The following is an 18,033-nucleotide window of genomic DNA, read 5'->3' as shown; positions in this document are numbered from 1 at the left end:
TACCTACTAAGATTTTTAAATACTATGAATTTGAAATGCTTGTAACCCGGAAGGAAATGGAACATAATTCTTGAAATTTCTTCTTTTTCATCACTTTGCACTAAATAGTAGTAGTAGTAGTATTACATTAGGGGGCATGTGAAAATATGAGAGCATAATAAAGGGCATAATCTGGAATTAGGTCGCTGTTGTCAAGCTTTAGATTTGTCATAGGTGAAGTCTTGTGACCACTGCTGAACCATCCTTGTATCGCCTCTGCTTCGTCCAGCTATATGCGGATCCTTCATGACATCCTGCGCGATCACCCTACTCGATCAGTGACCAAGGCAACGGATGAAGAAGCACTTGGATAAAATGAAAAAGATGCATTTGCATGCATTACCCTGACCTCCGGAATCCACGGACCCTCATCGGCTTAAGAAAATGCCATACTTGCGAAACAGTATCGGTCGATCCATGCTATCCTTATCACAACAATTCAAAACTAAATCAGCCAACTTCTTGGCTAGCCCGAGCGGCCACTCCCCTGCTAACATGTCGAGGATGCTGTCTAATTTTCCTCTTTCGAGTGCACACTTAACATCCCTCACTGCCACTATAGCTGCTCTTGCAGTTAAGAGCCTTAATAGTACCATTCATAATGAATATACATCTGATTCAGGAGTGAGCTCCCCAGTTTCAAGAGACTCGGATCAATGTACTCTAGATCTTTTGAAACCAAACCTTGTGAAGTTAGTACATAATTTTAATTTAGAAAATGATCATTGTTTCAAACAATTCATAAACGCAAAATGTTGACATAATTGAGAATTTTTAACGCTATTATGCTAATAGGCAAATCTTAAGGTTCTGAAAAGATTACCTTAATCTTAAACTCTGAATCGCTCTGAGAACCAGAGGACAGCAACATCTATATTAGTATTCCCTTGAAAACACTTACATACTTTCCCTCTCCAACTTTTTGAGATGGTTTAAAATTTTCGGTAGCCTCAATGATAGTATCAGAGAAACTGGTTCCGAAAAAATGTGCAGGCAATATTACTGAAGGATAATCTGTATGCACTGCCCTATATCTGTTAATTTTCCTTACAGAAGAGTCTTACTCCCTCTGGAGTTCATCCCATGTCCCCTTATATGTTATCAAGAGATTCACAGCTTGAACAAGCTTGTCTTCTAGCTCTCTCTCTGAGCAGCGGGCCTCACTTAGTTGTCTTTCTAATGCAGGCTTCTGGACCCTGATCAGCTGAAGTTCTTTCAGAAGATTTTTCATTTTCTCAGTTTCTTGCCTTACTCTGACCAATAGTTCCTCAGTTTCTTTAGTTCTGTTAATCTCGTCCTTCAAAAGATTTTCTGCTGCCTCAGCTTGAGTTGAGCATTATAACTTATCACATCTTTCAGATTTATATGTTAAGTAATGAATGAAATGGAGCTAATCCGGATAAAAGACTTTGCAAGGAAAATTAAAATTTCTGAAACTTCAGTAAATGTCAAGTTGATGAAAAGAAACCATCTTATGCTCAACAGCAGGAAGCATGGAAGTCAAGTGCTTATGTCTATGTTGCATAGTTGTAAGTTTATGATAGTTTTCAATGATAGTTTTCCTTATCGAAATAAGTACTAGGAGTAGTATTATCTTCCAATGATAGTTTTCCTTATTGAAAAATAGCATTCTAGACGAGAAGAGAGTTTGCAATATACTACCACTAACAAAGAAATACCGATTCTCACCTCTGGCAGGGAGCAAACCAACCTATCATTAGTATTTCACCATTCGTTTTCTAAAGAAAAAGATAATAGCAGACTACAGACTAACATTCTCTACTCCCTTACTCAGAGCCTCCCAGACATCTTCTCCATGTTCCCATCGATATGACTCTTTAACTGCTGTCTGTTTCGACTTCTCAATGACTACCATAGTACTATGCTTTTAGTTCATTTTCCAGATCATGTATTTCTTGTTCTTCATATTTCGAATCCTGGAATATTATCTTATCAAAATCAAAATCTATAAATCATATAGCATCTGCAACCACATTCATGTTATGTACAAGGACCTTATTATCAATTGTATCATTCATGAATGACAACTAATCCCTTAAGTGCATAAAGCTGAAAGATCAACTGCCTATTTTTCGAGCCACAGAAACATACAAATACGTTTCATTCATCCACATGGTCCAGAGTCCTCCTAAGATATTAGTATCATTTAAAGTCATAACAAATGAATATCCAATTGTTCATAGCTCTATCATACCACTTTCAGAAATAAAGATGTACTCATCTTGACTTGTCTCACCCACTGCTGGAGCCACGCCTAATGCCCGACCTACATCTTCCATTGATCTAGTTGAGTGCTCTTAACAGGTACACTTGTATTTATTGCATGTGAAAATGGCACAACAGTGTTTGAATGAGAACGAAAGCCAACAGGCATAAAGAGAATGAATGTCAATGCCCACCGCTTTCATAGGGTGATACGAAGAATCTCACAATGTACCAAACAAAAAGAGTGTCAACACGCATTTAACAAAGTTATAAGCAAGGGTCTTCTTTAGCATCTCAAAATTCAAAACTCTGAAAATGTGGGATTGGGTTTTGATCGTTACTTGAAGGTGTGGCCATAGTGAGAAATTAGATATGGGGTTGGAGAGGTGTTGTGAAAACTAGCTATGCCAGTTTAGTGATCCATAGAAGTATATTTGAATGATAGAACGGAGTCTTTCTTGTTTAATATAGGGCTTCTCTTATTTCACAAAATGAAACTACGCGTTTACATACATATATATATAATTGATAATGGATAAGGTAATCCTGATCTCATCATCACTAATACCATGTTTATCTATAATTCTTTCTTATCTATAATACCATCCTTATATCTCTAATTTGGTCTACATAATTCTAGATTTATACATAGGCAAAAATTAACAAATATCTATTTCTAGAATTATGTAGAATGAGGACCAATTTTCAATAATATATATAAAGTAAACTTGAATTTTATGGGGATAGTTTGCAGTAGTATAACTTCAGCATCCTTTATACTTTACCCTCTTAATCTTTTCTATTTTATTCTATATCTTATTTTACTCTCTCCACTTTAACTTTTAAAGCATCAATTATCAAATTTCATGCCCTAAAAGAATACGATTCAACTATTTTAATACGAAGAGAGTATATATATGTATGGGAGACTTGTAAACATGTTACAATAATAGATGTTGTTTCATATACATCAGCATCACACACAAACTTTGTCTCTTAAATTTTCATCAAAGCACTTTCTTCCTATAACACCGAAATTAAAAAATTAAGAAATCAGAAAAGACCTCCAACAACTTGTTTCATCATGCCTTTTATCTGCATATTCAAATAGAGAAAATGTAAAGACTAACGTTTTCACTGCAGAGAAAGAAACATGATAGCCAAAAATGCTAACAACCTGCTTTGCTGAAAGGCCGATGTCTTGCAAATCATCGAGCTGTATTATATTAAACATAGCAACATTCAGATTGTGTACGCAAAGACGTATCTAACGTGTTACTACCAAAAGATATTCTTACACTTTTAAATGGTTCAGGAGATTCTTCGCGCATTTCCATAATGTATGTAGCTCTCTTCTCTCCAATACCCTGTATTAATAAAAGAATTACTCCGGTAATGCACTAATTAGTGTTTGGTAATGCACTCATTAGTTTGAGACTTGCGAAATTTTAAATACCTTTAAGCTCTTTAATTCTTCCCTGCAAATACAAACAATGAAAAAAGAATCAGTTCTTGAAAATTCATTATCATCCCAGAAAAAAGATTTAATCTTTCAAATGTAAACATTTAATGGATGGATGAGAATATAGTTACAAAATAAATTATAATATACTTTAAATTCCAGCATAAGCAAAATGAATAAGTGATTGCATTTCTCTATCAATAAATTGGAGTGCATGATAAAGGGCAGAACATGATGGAGTGCAAAATAGTGATCAACTTACTTGTTGGCAGAATTAAAAAAGGTAAGGTACTCGAGGACAATAGAATTCTGCATCACAAAAATAATGGACATTAAGATAACCAAAAATGAATACTATCATAAATATATTTTTCATCATGTACCTTTAGTTTAGAACTGCAACTGTCAAAAATACCCTGTGGTGTACAATATCTGGTACGGTCCATTGCCGGAGTCTTTGGTTCTTGATTATCATTATAGTTCACTTCATTGTTACAAGGTGTGGCTATCTCATCTGGCATCTTTATAGACAATGGAGTTGGTTCACATAGAGACTTTAGGTTGTTACATATTTCTCTAATTCTTTCACTGAGTGGTGGGGATCCATCACCTTTTGTATACAAATATTTTGTTTCATTGCATGTGGTAGCTGATTTTTTTGGCATAAAACAACAAAATAAGTGAAGCTTTATAGCGTACAGATACTATATCATATCAATAAATAAAATTACCTGATTCTGATTCAGACCGTGTATGAACTTTTAAATCTGATATGTTGTCAAGAGTTTCTTCAAGCCCACATACCTTACTATCCTGAGAAAACGCATAATAGAAAGCCAAGTTAAAAAATTTAAGCACAAGTAGTATTTACGTATTTCATTTCTACTCTGACATCAAATTGGATACCGTTTTCATCAAGATAGTTAGATCATCAGTGGTGGCACAAGTGGTACCCTCAAACTTTGGAGAATATTGTGAAACAAGTGCTTCAGAATTTGAATCTATAATATGCTCCACAAATGAACTACATTCTGAAGTTAATATGTCTTGTGTAGCCTGCACCATTCATAGGTATAAAATTGTATCGTTAAAGACATTGTCGACAATTATGCAAAACCATGACCAAGAAATTATATCTCTAACTTACGTACCTCTTCTAATGAAAACGGTGCAACAGCTAAAGCATGGTTTGGTGGAATTTTGGACTTGTGGCATGAAGTATCTTCAGATTGGCATGTTAACTGCATCATTTCAAACAATAACATACATTTAATAATTTTATGTACGAGTGTATAATGAGCATTAGATTAACAACCAAATAAACAAAATATGCTGAGAAAGAAACAACAATTGATTAGGGAAGCTTCACAATTTGAGGCATATACCTGCTTAGAGTTGACCTTCTTCCTTTCATCAAAGAGCTTCCTTTAAATAAAAAAAAAATTAAAGCATATTATTAGAAATTCAGCAGCACCTCGATCCTCCCATTGAAACCAACCATGAAAGTAGTTTTACCTTCCCTTCAAGTTGCGACTATCCTTTGCTGCACAATGGAGCTGACTATGTCCAAACGGCTTCTTTGCACTTACAGAAGCTGATATTGTCTTCTCACTTTGAAATGATGAAAGTGTTTTCACTTTTGCTGGGGTTTGACTTCTATTGGTTGAGTCACAATGGAGCTGACTATGTCCAAACGGCTTCTTTGCACTTACAGAAGCTGATATTGTCTTCCCACTTTGAAATGATGAAAGTGTTTTCACTTTTGCTGGGGTTTGACTTCTATTGGTTGAGTCTGTCAACACTTGCTTGGTGCTTTGACGATGAGAGATTAAATTTATGGAGCTAAGAGAGTCTTGACAAAAGAAAGGGTTCTGCAGGGAGTATCAGAATATTATAACACATTTAAATTGATAATCAGACTGATGCAATGTTACTAGTAAAGCTCATGTACCAAGCAAGTCAGCAGTAAAACACGATTTCCTCCACAAAGGGAATCTTGTAAAATCCGAGTGAGTTTACTATCGCGATATGGCACCCGTGTTTCATTGGCACTGATAGCACTAATAACATTCAGTAGCGCATAAAGTGACTTATTTTTCCTATTACTATCAACAGGTGTAGTCCCTTGTTTCCTGAGATCTTCATAGCCTGTATACATTAGAACTTAAAATAAGCAATTGTAGGAAATATAATAAATCATTTAAACAACTAATAAAGTTCAAAATGCAAAGAGCATTTTCATTAGAAATCCACCTGCTAGGTCAACAAAATTAATCTTGTTGGCCAGCTTGACTTTCATTTTGCAGTCATCTGACGATATGTGCACCATCAAGCCCTTCTGGTGTGACTGATCAGTTACTACTTTCTGAGTATTCTGTGAACAGACCTGACTAATGTACATATTCTGAAATTCTGTAATAGAATTAACAGGAACCTGACAAAAGAATCCATGTTCCACGTAAATATTGACTGATACTGAAAAGAAGACGAATGCATATAACAAATGTAGAAGTAAAACCATAATTCTTGCCTTAGAAAGTCCTATAATATTGACTTTGCCATGAGCATCATCCAGTACTTTGATAGCAGGATGGTCGGGGTTCAAGAGATCCTTCACATTTTCTTGCGTTAATTCATATAGAGACATGGAAACTGACTTTCCGGTCTCTTTTGCCTTTGCAAGGATGTCAGACATTGCCATCACTGCTAGACCAGGTTTCTCTTGAGATCCCTTCAGTATGTAGGAGAAGCAGCTTAGAATGGATTTATTTCAACAGTGAAGGTAAATGCAAACTTCATATTAAGAATTTAAGAAAGAGAAGCAAATGGTCAGAGAAAGCATAAACCTGGATGGTGAAAGTTTTGCCACTTCCTTTAGCTCCCAGAGCAATGACAGATGCATTTCGACCCTCAAAAAGTTCTCGCACAAGAGGTTGTATCTCCCTTGTATATATTCTATCAATTTCTTCAAGTTGTTCATAGCAATAATCCAGCTCATAACCAACCCTTCTACACATAGATGGCACAAAACAAGATTATATCAAAGTAAAACCATGTCAGTCTTGGGATTTATGTTTTTCTTCAAATTGATCAATGACTTGATACATAATCGTTACTAATATTTCAAGATATGGCATAAACAAGTAAAAAACTAGAAGGATGTCAACACTTAGTAGATCATGTATGTTGGACATGAGTCACGATTCGTGTGTTGTTGTTACATAGTACAGACAACATCTCAACATATATAGCTTATTTATAAATTCTAGGTGTCAGACAAAATACTATCGAAACCGGAGCCAAGCTTGCACCATAAACTGAAGCTGGAGTTTTTCCTATGATGATTAAGAAAGTGCACAATCTAGAAGTTTTGGCATCCGTATGTTCAGAACTTTCTACATAAACTTGATACTCTAAACTCCTAAAAAATTAAACGCTCTTTAGTCTTTCCAAAACTCAGACACATAAGCCCTAAATAGAACTCCTCAAATTCCATGTAATAATCTCCAAACAAGTTAAGATTTAAAAAAAAAAAAAAATGCACAATATACCACCATGGACCTAATAAAACACCAGCAATCAATCAAATAACTCAAGCGAGAAATTAGAATTACAAGGAGAAGAAATTACTTGGTAGATTGAGTCTCAAAATAGACTTTACACTTTTGAGACGAGCCGTTCTCTTCCGGATTTTTGACAGTTATCCATGGCTTCGAGTCTTGGTTTAGTGATTCAGATTCCCTGTGTGTTAAACCTCTAATTTTCCCGATGATTCGAACATTTCCTGGATTCGAGCAGCGATTAGATTTCAGAGCGTTGGAGGTTGCAGCAGCTTCGAGAGCCATTGCAGAATTTGAATTGTGGTAGAGTGTGAGAGCCGTTGGGAGAGATGGAGCGTGATTGTGTGATTTATGGACGAGATTGGTAGGCGGTGATTTCTGTTTTCAAATCTTTGATTTAGCGCATGTGTATTGCACGTGCGTGTGAGATGAGTTAGCCCATTACTCCCTCCGTCCACAAATAAATGTCAAATTTAATCAATTTTTAAAGAAATGTACGGTAGTAGAAAGTGAATTGAAAAGATTAGTGAAAGGTGAATCTTATTTTTATATACTTCATCGTCTCAATTTAAGTGGTGCATTTGCGTTTTGGCATGAAATTTTATGTAATATTGTTTTGTGTGTTAAATGAAAAGAATAAAGTAAAAAAGGAGAAAAAGTAGAGAGAGTGATGTTTTTTTTTTTAAATGTCATTTAAAGTAGGACATTCCAAAAAATGAAATATATCACTTAGAATGGGACGAATGGATTATTAGTTTCATAATGAAATTTTAATGATATAAAATTAGTGAAACTACAAAATTTTGAAATCTACAAATCTATTTATTTATTTATTGGGATATTGGCACATAATATCATGAAACTTTTAAAAAGTTGAGTTTTTCTCACAAACTTTGAAATTGACAAATAATATCACGAACTTTACCATGAGTTTGTTATTTTCCACCAATGAAAAAGTTTCGGCTATATTAATAGATTGAAGAACAATTTTGGAGGGTGTGCTTCAAGAAAAACTATTTTCAAATATTGAAAAACTTGAAACTCTCGAAGTTGTTGTCGAGAAATTACGAAGAAAAATTCGTAAAATAAAATTATTTGCCTTAATTTTTTCGTTGGTGGGATTTGGGAAATAACAAACTCATGGTAAAGTTCGTGATATTATTTGTCAATTTCAAAGTTCGTGGGAAAAACCCAACTTTTTGAAAGTTCCATGATATTAGGTGTCGATATCTTATTTGTTTAATGAAGGATGATAATTTTGAAAATCCGCAAATATGACTCCCTCCGTCTCAAGATAAGGTAGACATATATATTCCTTTTAGGGATGTCCCACTATAAGAGTCATTTTCATTTTTAGCAAAAAATCATCTCTCTTAATTTATTCTCCACTTACTTTATTTCTCAACTTTTTTCTCTCTACTTAAACTCTTGAAATATCAATTCCTTAGACCTTGTGTCCAAAAAAGTGTTTCGCTAATCTTGGGATAGAGGGAGTATATGCAAATTAATTTAATCACAAATATTTATATGCTATTAAAAAAGGAAAACACAAAAATATAATAAAATAAAAAATATATAACAAAAATCAAAATTTAAAACAAATTAATGTTGGATTTGAAGTTTGAAATCACAATATCTAGAATTCATCAAAACAAATTTATAATTTGACTAAATATTGATTTTATGCCGAATCAAACAATTGTCACATGTCAAAATCACAAGAAATATTGAAATTAAAACAAATTATAAAATAGCCAATTTGTCGTATAAAAGATTCACTCGAGTAAAACAAAACCTACTCACATACTATAAAATATAATCTTCTGCTAATCCACAAAGATAACTTTAAAGTATGCATCATGGTGAAATTATAATTTTATTTTATTTTAAAATATAATTTTAGAATTGGAATATCTCTCTCTATATATACAGTATATACTCCTTACGTCTCTTACTTGTTTATCCCATTAAAAATTAAACGTTTTTTAAAATGGAAATAACGCCATCTTTATTTTCCATCTTTCTTACTTTATTTGTTCTCATTAGCTCACATAATAACACTAAATAAAATTCTATGCCGAAAAACAAATATTTCATTTATAATAGAGCTTAGGAAGTGTTTAATTGGACAAAAGGATGCCTATTTGCGAGCTAACAAGTGCATGTCACCGCCAAACCAAAATGTGCCACATGGGTGGGGGAGTGTGTCCTTAGGGCTGGCAATTTTTGGCACGACACGAATCGGCACGAAATTAATGGGTATGTGTCAAAGCTTATTGGGTTCGTGTCGACACGATAAGGACACGAAAACTTCGTGTCGTGTTCGTGTTACACGTTAAGAAATAATATTAATATTATAATAATACTATTATTTTATTTATTTTAAAATTTTAAAATTAAAATTTAATATTTAATATTAGAAATAATATTTATATATTATAATATCATTATTATAGTGTCGTTATTGTGTCGTGTCATATATGTGTTGTTATCGTGTCGTGTTGACCCGAAGTGGTTCGTGTCGTGTTCGTGTCTGAGGGTAGCAGGTCGTGTTCGTGTTCGGGTTTGGAGTTTTCTTAACGGGTCGTGTTCGTGTTTGTTGTTATCGTGTCGTGTCGTTATCGTGTCAACACGATAACGACACAACACGCACGATTTGTCACCCCTATGTGTCCCATCAGAAGGGGCTCAAGCCTTCCAAAGGCCGCTCGATGGGACGAATCACCTGCAATGATGGACTCATGCCATCATGTCCTGCGGAAGGGCCAACATTACTTCAGAGCAATCGTTGTGGATGCTCAGAAATTAATTACTACTCCCTTCGTTTCCGACTAAGAGTCACACTTTGACAGGACACGAATTTTAAGAAATTTAAAGAAAAGTTGATTGAAAAAGTTAGTGGAATGTGAGACCCACTTTTTTATATTGGTTTTATAATAAAATGTGAGTAAAGTAAGTTAGTGGAACGTGTGACCTACTTACCATTTATAGTAAAAATGAAGTGTGACTCTTAATCGGGAACAAACCGAAATGAAAAAATGTGACTCTTAATCGGGGACGGATGGATTATTACTAACGTTTGAGATGAATGTTTTGCCCATTTTTACTTCAGATAGTCAGTAACAAGCAATCTGAATTAATTAAGTGCACTCTCTATGTCTCAATTAAGTTGAGTTGGAGTTATTTTTTTTAAAAAAAACTAAATATCAATTCACTCTTAATATATTTTATTTTATTTTATTTTATTTTTCTCTCCTATTTTTCGTGCCAAAAAATTTTGAATTAATTAATTTTAAATTGGACCGTTGTTGAATTTTAAGTAGGGTTTTGAAACTTTTTTGAATTTCTATTTTAAAATAGTTTGCCTGAATTTATTAGCCGCAGGGGATCTCACATTCTCACCCCATTAATTTATCCCTCTTTTCTGCCTAGGGTTCACCATAGCAGCCGAATTGCAGAACAAGCTCATTTAGTCATTTTCTTCTTCGCTACTGGAATTTTTCAGAAATGGGAGGAAGTGGGACAATCAATAAGACAGACATGAGCGATAGCGATAGTGTGAGAAAAATTATGTCGCCGTGTGATGTGGAGGCGCTGAAGAAATGTCTGGAAGAGAACAAAGGCGATCAGAGTAAATGCCGATCACAAATCGAAGCTTTCAAAAGCGCGTGCTCAATTAAGAAGCCCACTTCATCTTGAAAAAAAAAATCGATTTTTGAGGTTTTAATTAGCTTAATCCTTCAGCTTTTTCTTTTATTTTCATTTGAATACTGATGCAAGTTGTAAAAGGATGATTTGGTAGTAGTAATAAATAATGGTGTATTTGTTAGTATACCCTTTTATGATCTTACCAGTTGATTTGCTGTAAGTAGTGATAAGATTGGGTTTATATTATTTCAACACACTTAATTCAATCTATGAACATGTATATAAGTCTACTGTTATGTGCACAAACACGCTTAAAGAACGATGCTATGTTCAGAATTTCAGATGCATAGCATGCATATATATATAGTACACTCAAGCATAGCCATTAGGTAATTTCCTCAACAACATGTGACTAGACTCGTTCCTTTCAGCTCGTCCCAGCTCTCCCGTCTCTTGGTTTGGGCGGATGATCTTCGTCATCTTCACAGTAGCAACGACAAGATTTCACCAAGTTTGAAATGAGTAGATTAATGAAGTTCTTGAATTCTTGCACCAGAACCAGAATTATATGCTAGTGTTTTTTGAAAATTTATGAACAACTCATGTCTAGTCAATATGTACATATTTTTGTACTACTACTACTACATATGAATACCATTTTTCACAAACAAAAGTATAAATAGGTTAGCAGAGGCACTGCATATGCCTGCAGCTGACGTAAGAGACTCCAAGGGAAGTTCGCAAGTGTTGTAGCTCCCAACTTAACGGAAACACATATCAAAACCTCATTTCAATCCATGTATATCTCTATTTTTCATTACAAACCATGAAAAGTGTACATACCTTTGGATAAGCTATACTAACCCAGAGTGTGTTATTTATCTCAAGTTCTCAACTATTCACTATAAAAATGAAATGAAATGAATTATAGGCATTTGTTCAAAAGTAGAAAGCAGAAAAAAACAATTATTGTAATTTTGAACTCAATTATTATTATAAATAGAGTAAAGGCCAAAATTGGTCCTAAACATATGACCACTTTATCTTTTTGGTCATAAACTTTATCTTTTAGATTTTTTGATCCTGCACATATGAAATTTTGATCATTTTGGTCCTCCTCAATTTTGACCAAATTAAACTCTTAATTCTGATTTTTAAGTCACTAATTAATCTCCTAATTATTTTAACAAATATCCATTTAAAATTAGAATTAAATCTTGGTTTTTATTTTTTCAACATCGCATCGCAATTCACTTCATCCGTCATCTTCTTTCTTCTTCCTTCCTCTAATCTTTCATCTTCTCACTTCCTCTTCATCTCAAACCCTAGTTATGGAGCGAAATCCCAAAAGAAACCCCCAGCATTCAAATTCCGAAATTCCATTCCCAAAATAAAAATTCCATTTACGAAAAAACTGCCAAAACCTCGAAATTAATTAATTTTCAGAAGGGAAAAACTCTCTCCCAATTCCCTGATTCCTAAATTCTCAAAATTGGGGGCAACCAAGGCAGAATTCAACCCCACCTGAGTTGAAACCGCACCTTCAGATTCGTGATCGACGTCATTGATCTTCCGCTTCTTCACGTCTCGATCCTCGAAGGCGGGGGAGCCAGAATCCGGTTCGGATTCGGAGGCAGGATCGGGTTCCGGCTCCGACGCTGAATGCGCGAAATCCTTCTTATTGATTTTGGGGGTCTCCTTGTCGTCGGATCGGGGGAGGCGGACGACGAGCTTGACCTTTATCTCCTTGTGCTCATCGTCATCGTCGTCGTGTCTAGGACTAGGTTTGGCCGTCGTTTGCCTGGATTCGCCGTCGCCGATCGGAGGAGGGTTCCGTAGAAGTGAGTGAATCGTTGAGAGAGAGAGACGTTTTAGTGTTGGTGATGAGAGAATTCCCCATGAGTGATTGAGAGAGAAATCGACGGGTTGTATTTCATTTTAATTTTTATATTATTTATTTAATTTTAATTTTAAATGGATATTTGTTAAAATAATTAAGAGATTAATTAGTGACTTAAAAATCAGAATTAAGAGTTTAATTTGGTCAAAATCGGGATTAAACCCGTTGACCGTTAGTTTTTAACAGAACTATTGACGGGAGGACCAAAATGATCAAATTTCCATATGTGCAGGACCAAAATGGTCAAATTTCCATATGTGCAAGTAGGGGTGAGCAAAAAAAACTGAAAATCGAATATCCGAACCGAACCAAACCGAAATTTTGAAATTCGGTTTGATTTTTTCGGTTTTTCGGTTCGGTTCGGTTTTAAAAATAAAAAAAATCGAATTTTCGGTTCATTTCGGGCGAAAAAAAAAACCGAAAAACCGAATAATATTTTAAATATAATATTATATATATTTATTCTATTAATTTAAATATATTATATGATATACTCCCTCCGTCCATGAATAGGAGTCCCGTTTTTCCATTTTGGTCCGGCCACGAATAGGAGTCCCGGTTCATAATTACCATAAATGGTAAAGAGTCCTCACATTCCACTAACTCATTCCACTCACATATCATTTAATACTAATATATACAAGTGGGACCCCTATTCCACTAACTTTCTTTCACCCACTTTCTTAACATTTCTTAAAACCCGTGCCGGATAGAAATGAGACTCCTATTCGTGGACGGAGGGAGTATATAATACTATATACTTTGAATATATTTTATATAGTATGTATTATATATATTCTATTAATTTTATATCATATATTTTAATTTATATTAGTATATATAAAATAAATAAATTATATATAAGTATATATTAATATATACTCCACATTTTTTTCGATTTTTCGGTTTTTGTTGAAAATTTCAGTTTTTCGGTTTAATTCGGTTTTTTAAGTTCAGTTTTTCGGTTTTCGGTTTTTCGGTTTTTCGGTTGGGTCGGTTCGGTTTTGATTTTCAAGGAAATTCGTTTTTTCGGTTCAGTTCGATTTGGACAAAAACCGAACCGAAAAACCAAATGCACACCCCTATGTGCAATACAAAAAAATCCAAAAGATAAAGCTTATGACCAAAAATGTAAAATGGCTATATGTTCAAGACCAATTTTGGCCTAAATCTTATAAATAATAACACAAATAAATCATAGTCATATATTGAAAAGTGAAAAAAAAAAAAAACACACAATCCTTGTGCTTGTTATCTCTACCATTCGTTCCTCATAAAAGCACAGATGGATCATAGTCATTCATTTATATAAATAAATCAAATTTAGTAGTAATTTTTGGAGACTATAAAAGAGCCCACTAATCATACCCAAATCTACTAACTAATTAGGGTTAGTTAAAAAGCCCACTAAAGAGCCCACTACTAACGCCCAAACCTAAGCCCAAAGTCACTAACTATAATTAGGTTAAAAACTTCTTCACCTCCATCTTTCTTTCCAGGGACGCCTCCATCTACTCCATGGCTCCAAAGCAGCAAAACAGTGGTATCTTTGTGGGGTTGAAGAAAGGTCATGTCGTTACCCCAAAGGAGCTAGCGCCGCGACCCTCAGATAGGAAAGGGGTGAGTTGAATGCCTTTTGTTATTGCAATTTCATCCAGTGCTGTCTATTTTAATTTTTATATAATTCATGAATTTGTGTCATGTACTAACTTGCTCCTTTTGTTTTCGCAATTCTTAAAGATAATCTTTAAATATACGCACATTACTGATTCATTTGCTAGAATCATAGTTACTAACAAATGTAGCCAATGATTCATTATGCTCAAATTTAGTTATTCAAATTAGAAAGTTGTCTCACTCTGTTGTTTTGTGATGCCCTAAATCCTAATTCACTGATACATGAGCTCTATGAACTCATAGTCACTGACAAATGTATTTTGTAGGATATCAGGAATTTTGATTGCTAATGTTTAGTTGTTCAAATTTGGAACTTGTGCTACTCTGTTGTTTAGTTATGCCTTAATTTGGTGATACATGATCTCTGAGCTGATTCAAAGAGTTGGGATATTTGAAGGAGTAACCTTTTTTAGATATACTAGCCTCTGAAGGTAGACATTTTGTATGTAGTCACTGACAAATGTAGTAATATGATCAAGAATTTTGATTGCTGATGTTTAGTTATTCAAATCTGAACGCTGTCTTACTTTATTGTTTGGTTACGCACTAATTCAGTGATACACGAACTCTTTGAGCTTATTCAGAGAGTTGAGATATTCGAAGGAATAACTGTTTTTAGATGTGTATGATAGTTGAAAATTTTGGATTTCGTTTAAGATTTGGAACTTAGACATTTTGTATGGGAATGTTTTTTTGTCTGATTGATTGTGTAGAAAATCCATTTCCCTGCTTTTGGTAGCCCCAGTTGGTCTTTCAACTTGTTTATGCTCAAAACCTATGTTTTAATTCAGAAAACAAGCAAGCGAGTGCATTTCGTGAGGAACCTTATCAGAGAAGTTGCTGGATTTGCACCTTATGAGAAGAGGATCACTGAGCTTCTCAAAGTCGGGAAGGACAAGCGTGCTTTGAAAGTAGCCAAGAGAAAGTTAGGCACCCACAAGAGGGCAAAGAGGAAGAGAGAGGAGATGTCTGGCGCTCTCCGAAAGATGAGGTGAATTATCTTTGTGCCTCCTTTAAAAGAAATGGTGAAATAATGTTTCTTTCTTTAGTACTAGTATATCTTATTGTTCTTTGTTCTTGTTGGAGCAGGGCTGCCGGTGGTGGCGAGAAGAAGAAATAGAGAAAATGCTCTTGGATCTAATTTTTGTGAGAGTTGATTAGGAATATCCTTTGATTTAGCTTCAATCAGTTGTTTATTTGCTAATGACTTGCACAAATGAGACACATTTTGGTTTTACTTTATCAGAACTATCTTCTCTGACGCTTGTTTTAATGAAGTTTTATTACTTGGAAAAGAAATTTTTGTATGGTTTTATACATGCAAGTGGCAGTTTAGCTTAAGCTTATATGAAAGTTTTTAGTAAAAAAATACTCCTATGGTTTTATACATTCAAGTAGCAGTTTTTAGTACTTGGAGTACTATATAAAAATAAAAATAAAATTTGTTCATTGAGGTACTTGTATAATCTTTGGGTTGTCTCTCATGGTCCATTATATCGTTTCTGAAATGTTGTATTGACAAACTCTTAATAAGCTATGCGTTTTGTTTTCTTGTATTGTGTATTTGTGTTATTATTGCTCTTTGCAAAAATCAGTTAGTCAATTACTAAATTCATTGCTTATGGTTGGACCGGGGGAATATTAAAAATTAAGCATTCTGGATTCATCGCCCACCCTAAAGTCTCATCTCATTCATGAATGATGAAAATCTTGACCGTAGACTAATCATCTTGACTCTTGTTGACTCAGTCACTCCATTTGCCAGTATATAAACATCTCTATTGTATTGGGCACCCGCACATCCCATCCAATTATTTCTTCATATTCTTTTATTTCTTCAATTTTCTTCTCCTCCCTACCTTCAACACAATCAAAAGAAGAAGAAGAAGAAAAATATAGTACTATTTCCAAAATCCAAACAAAGATGATGGTCAGTGTGCGCACGCATTTTAGCATCTACTTTTCTGTGTTTCGATTCTGATTCTTGCATATTTCCTCGTAGAAATGATTTTATATATTAGCTGTAAGCTAAAAATCTTTTTATTGATCTTGATCCTTATATGCTGCAGAAGGTTATACTGAAATTGGATCTAGCCGACGACAAAACCAAGCAAAAAGCCATGAAAAAAGTCTCCGGCCTATCAGGTAGTGTATTATAAAATAAACCAGATCTTCTCGTACACTATTGTATAAAAGAAGCCACAAACACGTGCTAATCCCATTTCTGACCCCAGGTCTGGAGTCAATCTCACTGGATCCAAAAGACAAAAAGCTGACTGTAACTGGAAACATAGATCCTATAGATGTGGTGGCAAAGCTGAGGAAGATTTGCAACACAGAGATCATATCAGTGGGGCCAGCGAAGGAGCCGGAAAAGAAGAAGGAGGAGCCCAAGAAGGAAGAGCCCAAGAAAGCGGCCGACGACAAGAAGAAAGCCGAAGAGGCAGCAGCCCAACTACTCAAAGCTTATCAACAAGCTTACTATCACAACCCTTACTACTACCAGCATCATCACGCCGCCCTGCCCTACCCGCCATATTATCAGAGGAGCGCCGACGAGGATCCTAATGCTTGCGTTATTTCTTAATTTCTCCTCAATTTTTTTACGAATAAGTAATGACGATTTATAGAATATCCACTGTGTATATACTCTAACTCAGCTATACTTGAGAGGTTTATTAATTTAAATAGTATATCCTATTTTTGCCAAATGGAGTACTTAATTGAGACTAGTTGAGCTTTATTGATTTTATGGCTTGAATATTTCCAAATAGTCGGCGATTGGATTTTTTCAACATATCGAAAATGGGCCACGGTTTTGACATATTTGTCGCATAGAAATGCAAATTCCTTACGTAAATACACAATTGGTTATCGTGGATTATGATTGAAAATGTCGCATTTCATAGAATTGATTTATAACGTCAGATGTAAGCGCTGGTTTAAGACTAGTCATCATATAGTTGCATTTGGTAAATGGAATTTAGATGCAATTTGTTTTTGGCATTAAACAAATAACGCACAATAAATAGGAACTTTAACTTGTACTTGACCCGATTTGTAGAACGGAAACAAAGCACAGAATCTCGAAAAGTTTCAACCGTGGCTTAAATATATTCGGCAGTGAGCATTACTGCTGACCAACCAATACAATTTTAATTTTATGCAATATTCCATCCGTCTCATGAAATTAGAGACTTTTCCATTTTGGTTTTACCATAAAAATAGTCTAACATTTATTTTTAATAACATTTTTCTCTTTAATAAGTGAGTTTCATTCTCCATTAACCTACTCCAATTACATTTTCATTATATCCGTCTCATATTTTAACTTACTCTAATTACATTTTCATTATACCCTCTTATATTTTATTAATTATACATTAAAACTCGTATCTTATGCGATTAATTTTAGATTGAAGTTTGATACCTCTGTATATGGCTCCAACATATGACAATATATTCAACTAGCCGTCCAATTTTGGCATTAATTGGAAAAATTATGCTAACAGTAATTAAAA

General features: G+C 34.4%; 3 protein-coding genes and 1 pseudogene across 4 annotated transcripts; 2 read left to right on the top strand and 2 right to left on the bottom strand.

The window, feature by feature from the left end:
- Positions 1–44: 44 nt before the first annotated feature.
- LOC125209927 lies at positions 45–1,915 on the bottom strand (annotated as a pseudogene).
- A 1,264-nt stretch (positions 1,916–3,179) lies between these two features.
- LOC125212157 (kinesin-like protein KIN-10C) lies at positions 3,180–7,610 on the bottom strand. Of its 2 annotated transcripts, none has more exons than XM_048112242.1 (16): positions 7,358–7,610; positions 6,574–6,736; positions 6,258–6,458; positions 5,981–6,161; positions 5,679–5,875; positions 5,243–5,598; positions 5,113–5,152; positions 4,879–4,968; positions 4,634–4,783; positions 4,459–4,540; positions 4,111–4,376; positions 3,990–4,036; positions 3,722–3,743; positions 3,564–3,632; positions 3,443–3,481; positions 3,180–3,360 (listed from the first exon to the last, which is right to left on the bottom strand). In XM_048112242.1, exons 1-16 carry the CDS (start codon positions 7,570–7,572, stop codon positions 3,319–3,321), a joined length of 2,160 nt encoding a protein of 719 aa, XP_047968199.1. In that variant the 5' UTR covers positions 7,573–7,610; the 3' UTR covers positions 3,180–3,318. The 2 variants fall into 2 exon arrangements, with proteins under 2 accessions (XP_047968199.1, XP_047968200.1); XM_048112243.1 differs by having other exon boundaries at positions 6,574–6,733.
- Positions 7,611–14,325: 6,715 nt separating this feature from the next.
- On the top strand, positions 14,326–15,773 carry LOC125214207 (60S ribosomal protein L36-2-like). Its single transcript, XM_048115129.1, has 3 exons — positions 14,326–14,455; positions 15,304–15,503; positions 15,602–15,773. Exons 1-3 carry the CDS (start codon positions 14,354–14,356, stop codon positions 15,630–15,632), a joined length of 333 nt encoding a protein of 110 aa, XP_047971086.1. The 5' UTR covers positions 14,326–14,353; the 3' UTR covers positions 15,633–15,773.
- A 134-nt stretch (positions 15,774–15,907) lies between these two features.
- LOC125214206 (heavy metal-associated isoprenylated plant protein 39-like) lies at positions 15,908–17,244 on the top strand. Its single transcript, XM_048115128.1, has 3 exons — positions 15,908–16,442; positions 16,582–16,657; positions 16,747–17,244. Exons 1-3 carry the CDS (start codon positions 16,437–16,439, stop codon positions 17,097–17,099), a joined length of 435 nt encoding a protein of 144 aa, XP_047971085.1. The 5' UTR covers positions 15,908–16,436; the 3' UTR covers positions 17,100–17,244.
- Positions 17,245–18,033: the final 789 nt, after the last annotated feature.

Source organism: Salvia hispanica, chromosome 3, assembly GCF_023119035.1.
Source record: "Salvia hispanica cultivar TCC Black 2014 chromosome 3, UniMelb_Shisp_WGS_1.0, whole genome shotgun sequence".
Classification (NCBI taxonomy): Eukaryota; Viridiplantae; Streptophyta; class Magnoliopsida; order Lamiales; family Lamiaceae; genus Salvia; species Salvia hispanica.
Note: the sequence above shows the minus strand (reverse complement) of the source record. Positions and strands in the feature narration are given on the sequence as shown.

Excerpts from the sequence above, each read along its gene's own strand:
- LOC125214206 (XM_048115128.1), top strand. Across the intron at positions 16,658-16,746 it reads AAAAGTCTCCGGCCTATCAG|GTCTGGAGTCAATCTCACTG; the intron begins GTAGTGTATTAT and ends TTCTGACCCCAG.
- LOC125212157 (XM_048112242.1), bottom strand. The coding sequence starts at position 7,572 with ATGGCTCTCGAAGCTGCTGCAACCTCCAACGCTCTGAAATCTAATCGC. Across the intron at positions 4,784-4,878 it reads CACCGTTTTCATTAGAAGAG|GCTACACAAGACATATTAAC; the intron begins GTACGTAAGTTA and ends TGAATGGTGCAG. Across the intron at positions 3,361-3,442 it reads TCGGCCTTTCAGCAAAGCAG|ATAAAAGGCATGATGAAACA; the intron begins GTTGTTAGCATT and ends TTGAATATGCAG.
- LOC125214207 (XM_048115129.1), top strand. The coding sequence starts at position 14,354 with ATGGCTCCAAAGCAGCAAAACAGTGGTATCTTTGTGGGGTTGAAGAAA. Across the intron at positions 14,456-15,303 it reads GACCCTCAGATAGGAAAGGG|AAAACAAGCAAGCGAGTGCA; the intron begins GTGAGTTGAATG and ends GTTTTAATTCAG. Across the intron at positions 15,504-15,601 it reads GGCGCTCTCCGAAAGATGAG|GGCTGCCGGTGGTGGCGAGA; the intron begins GTGAATTATCTT and ends TTGTTGGAGCAG.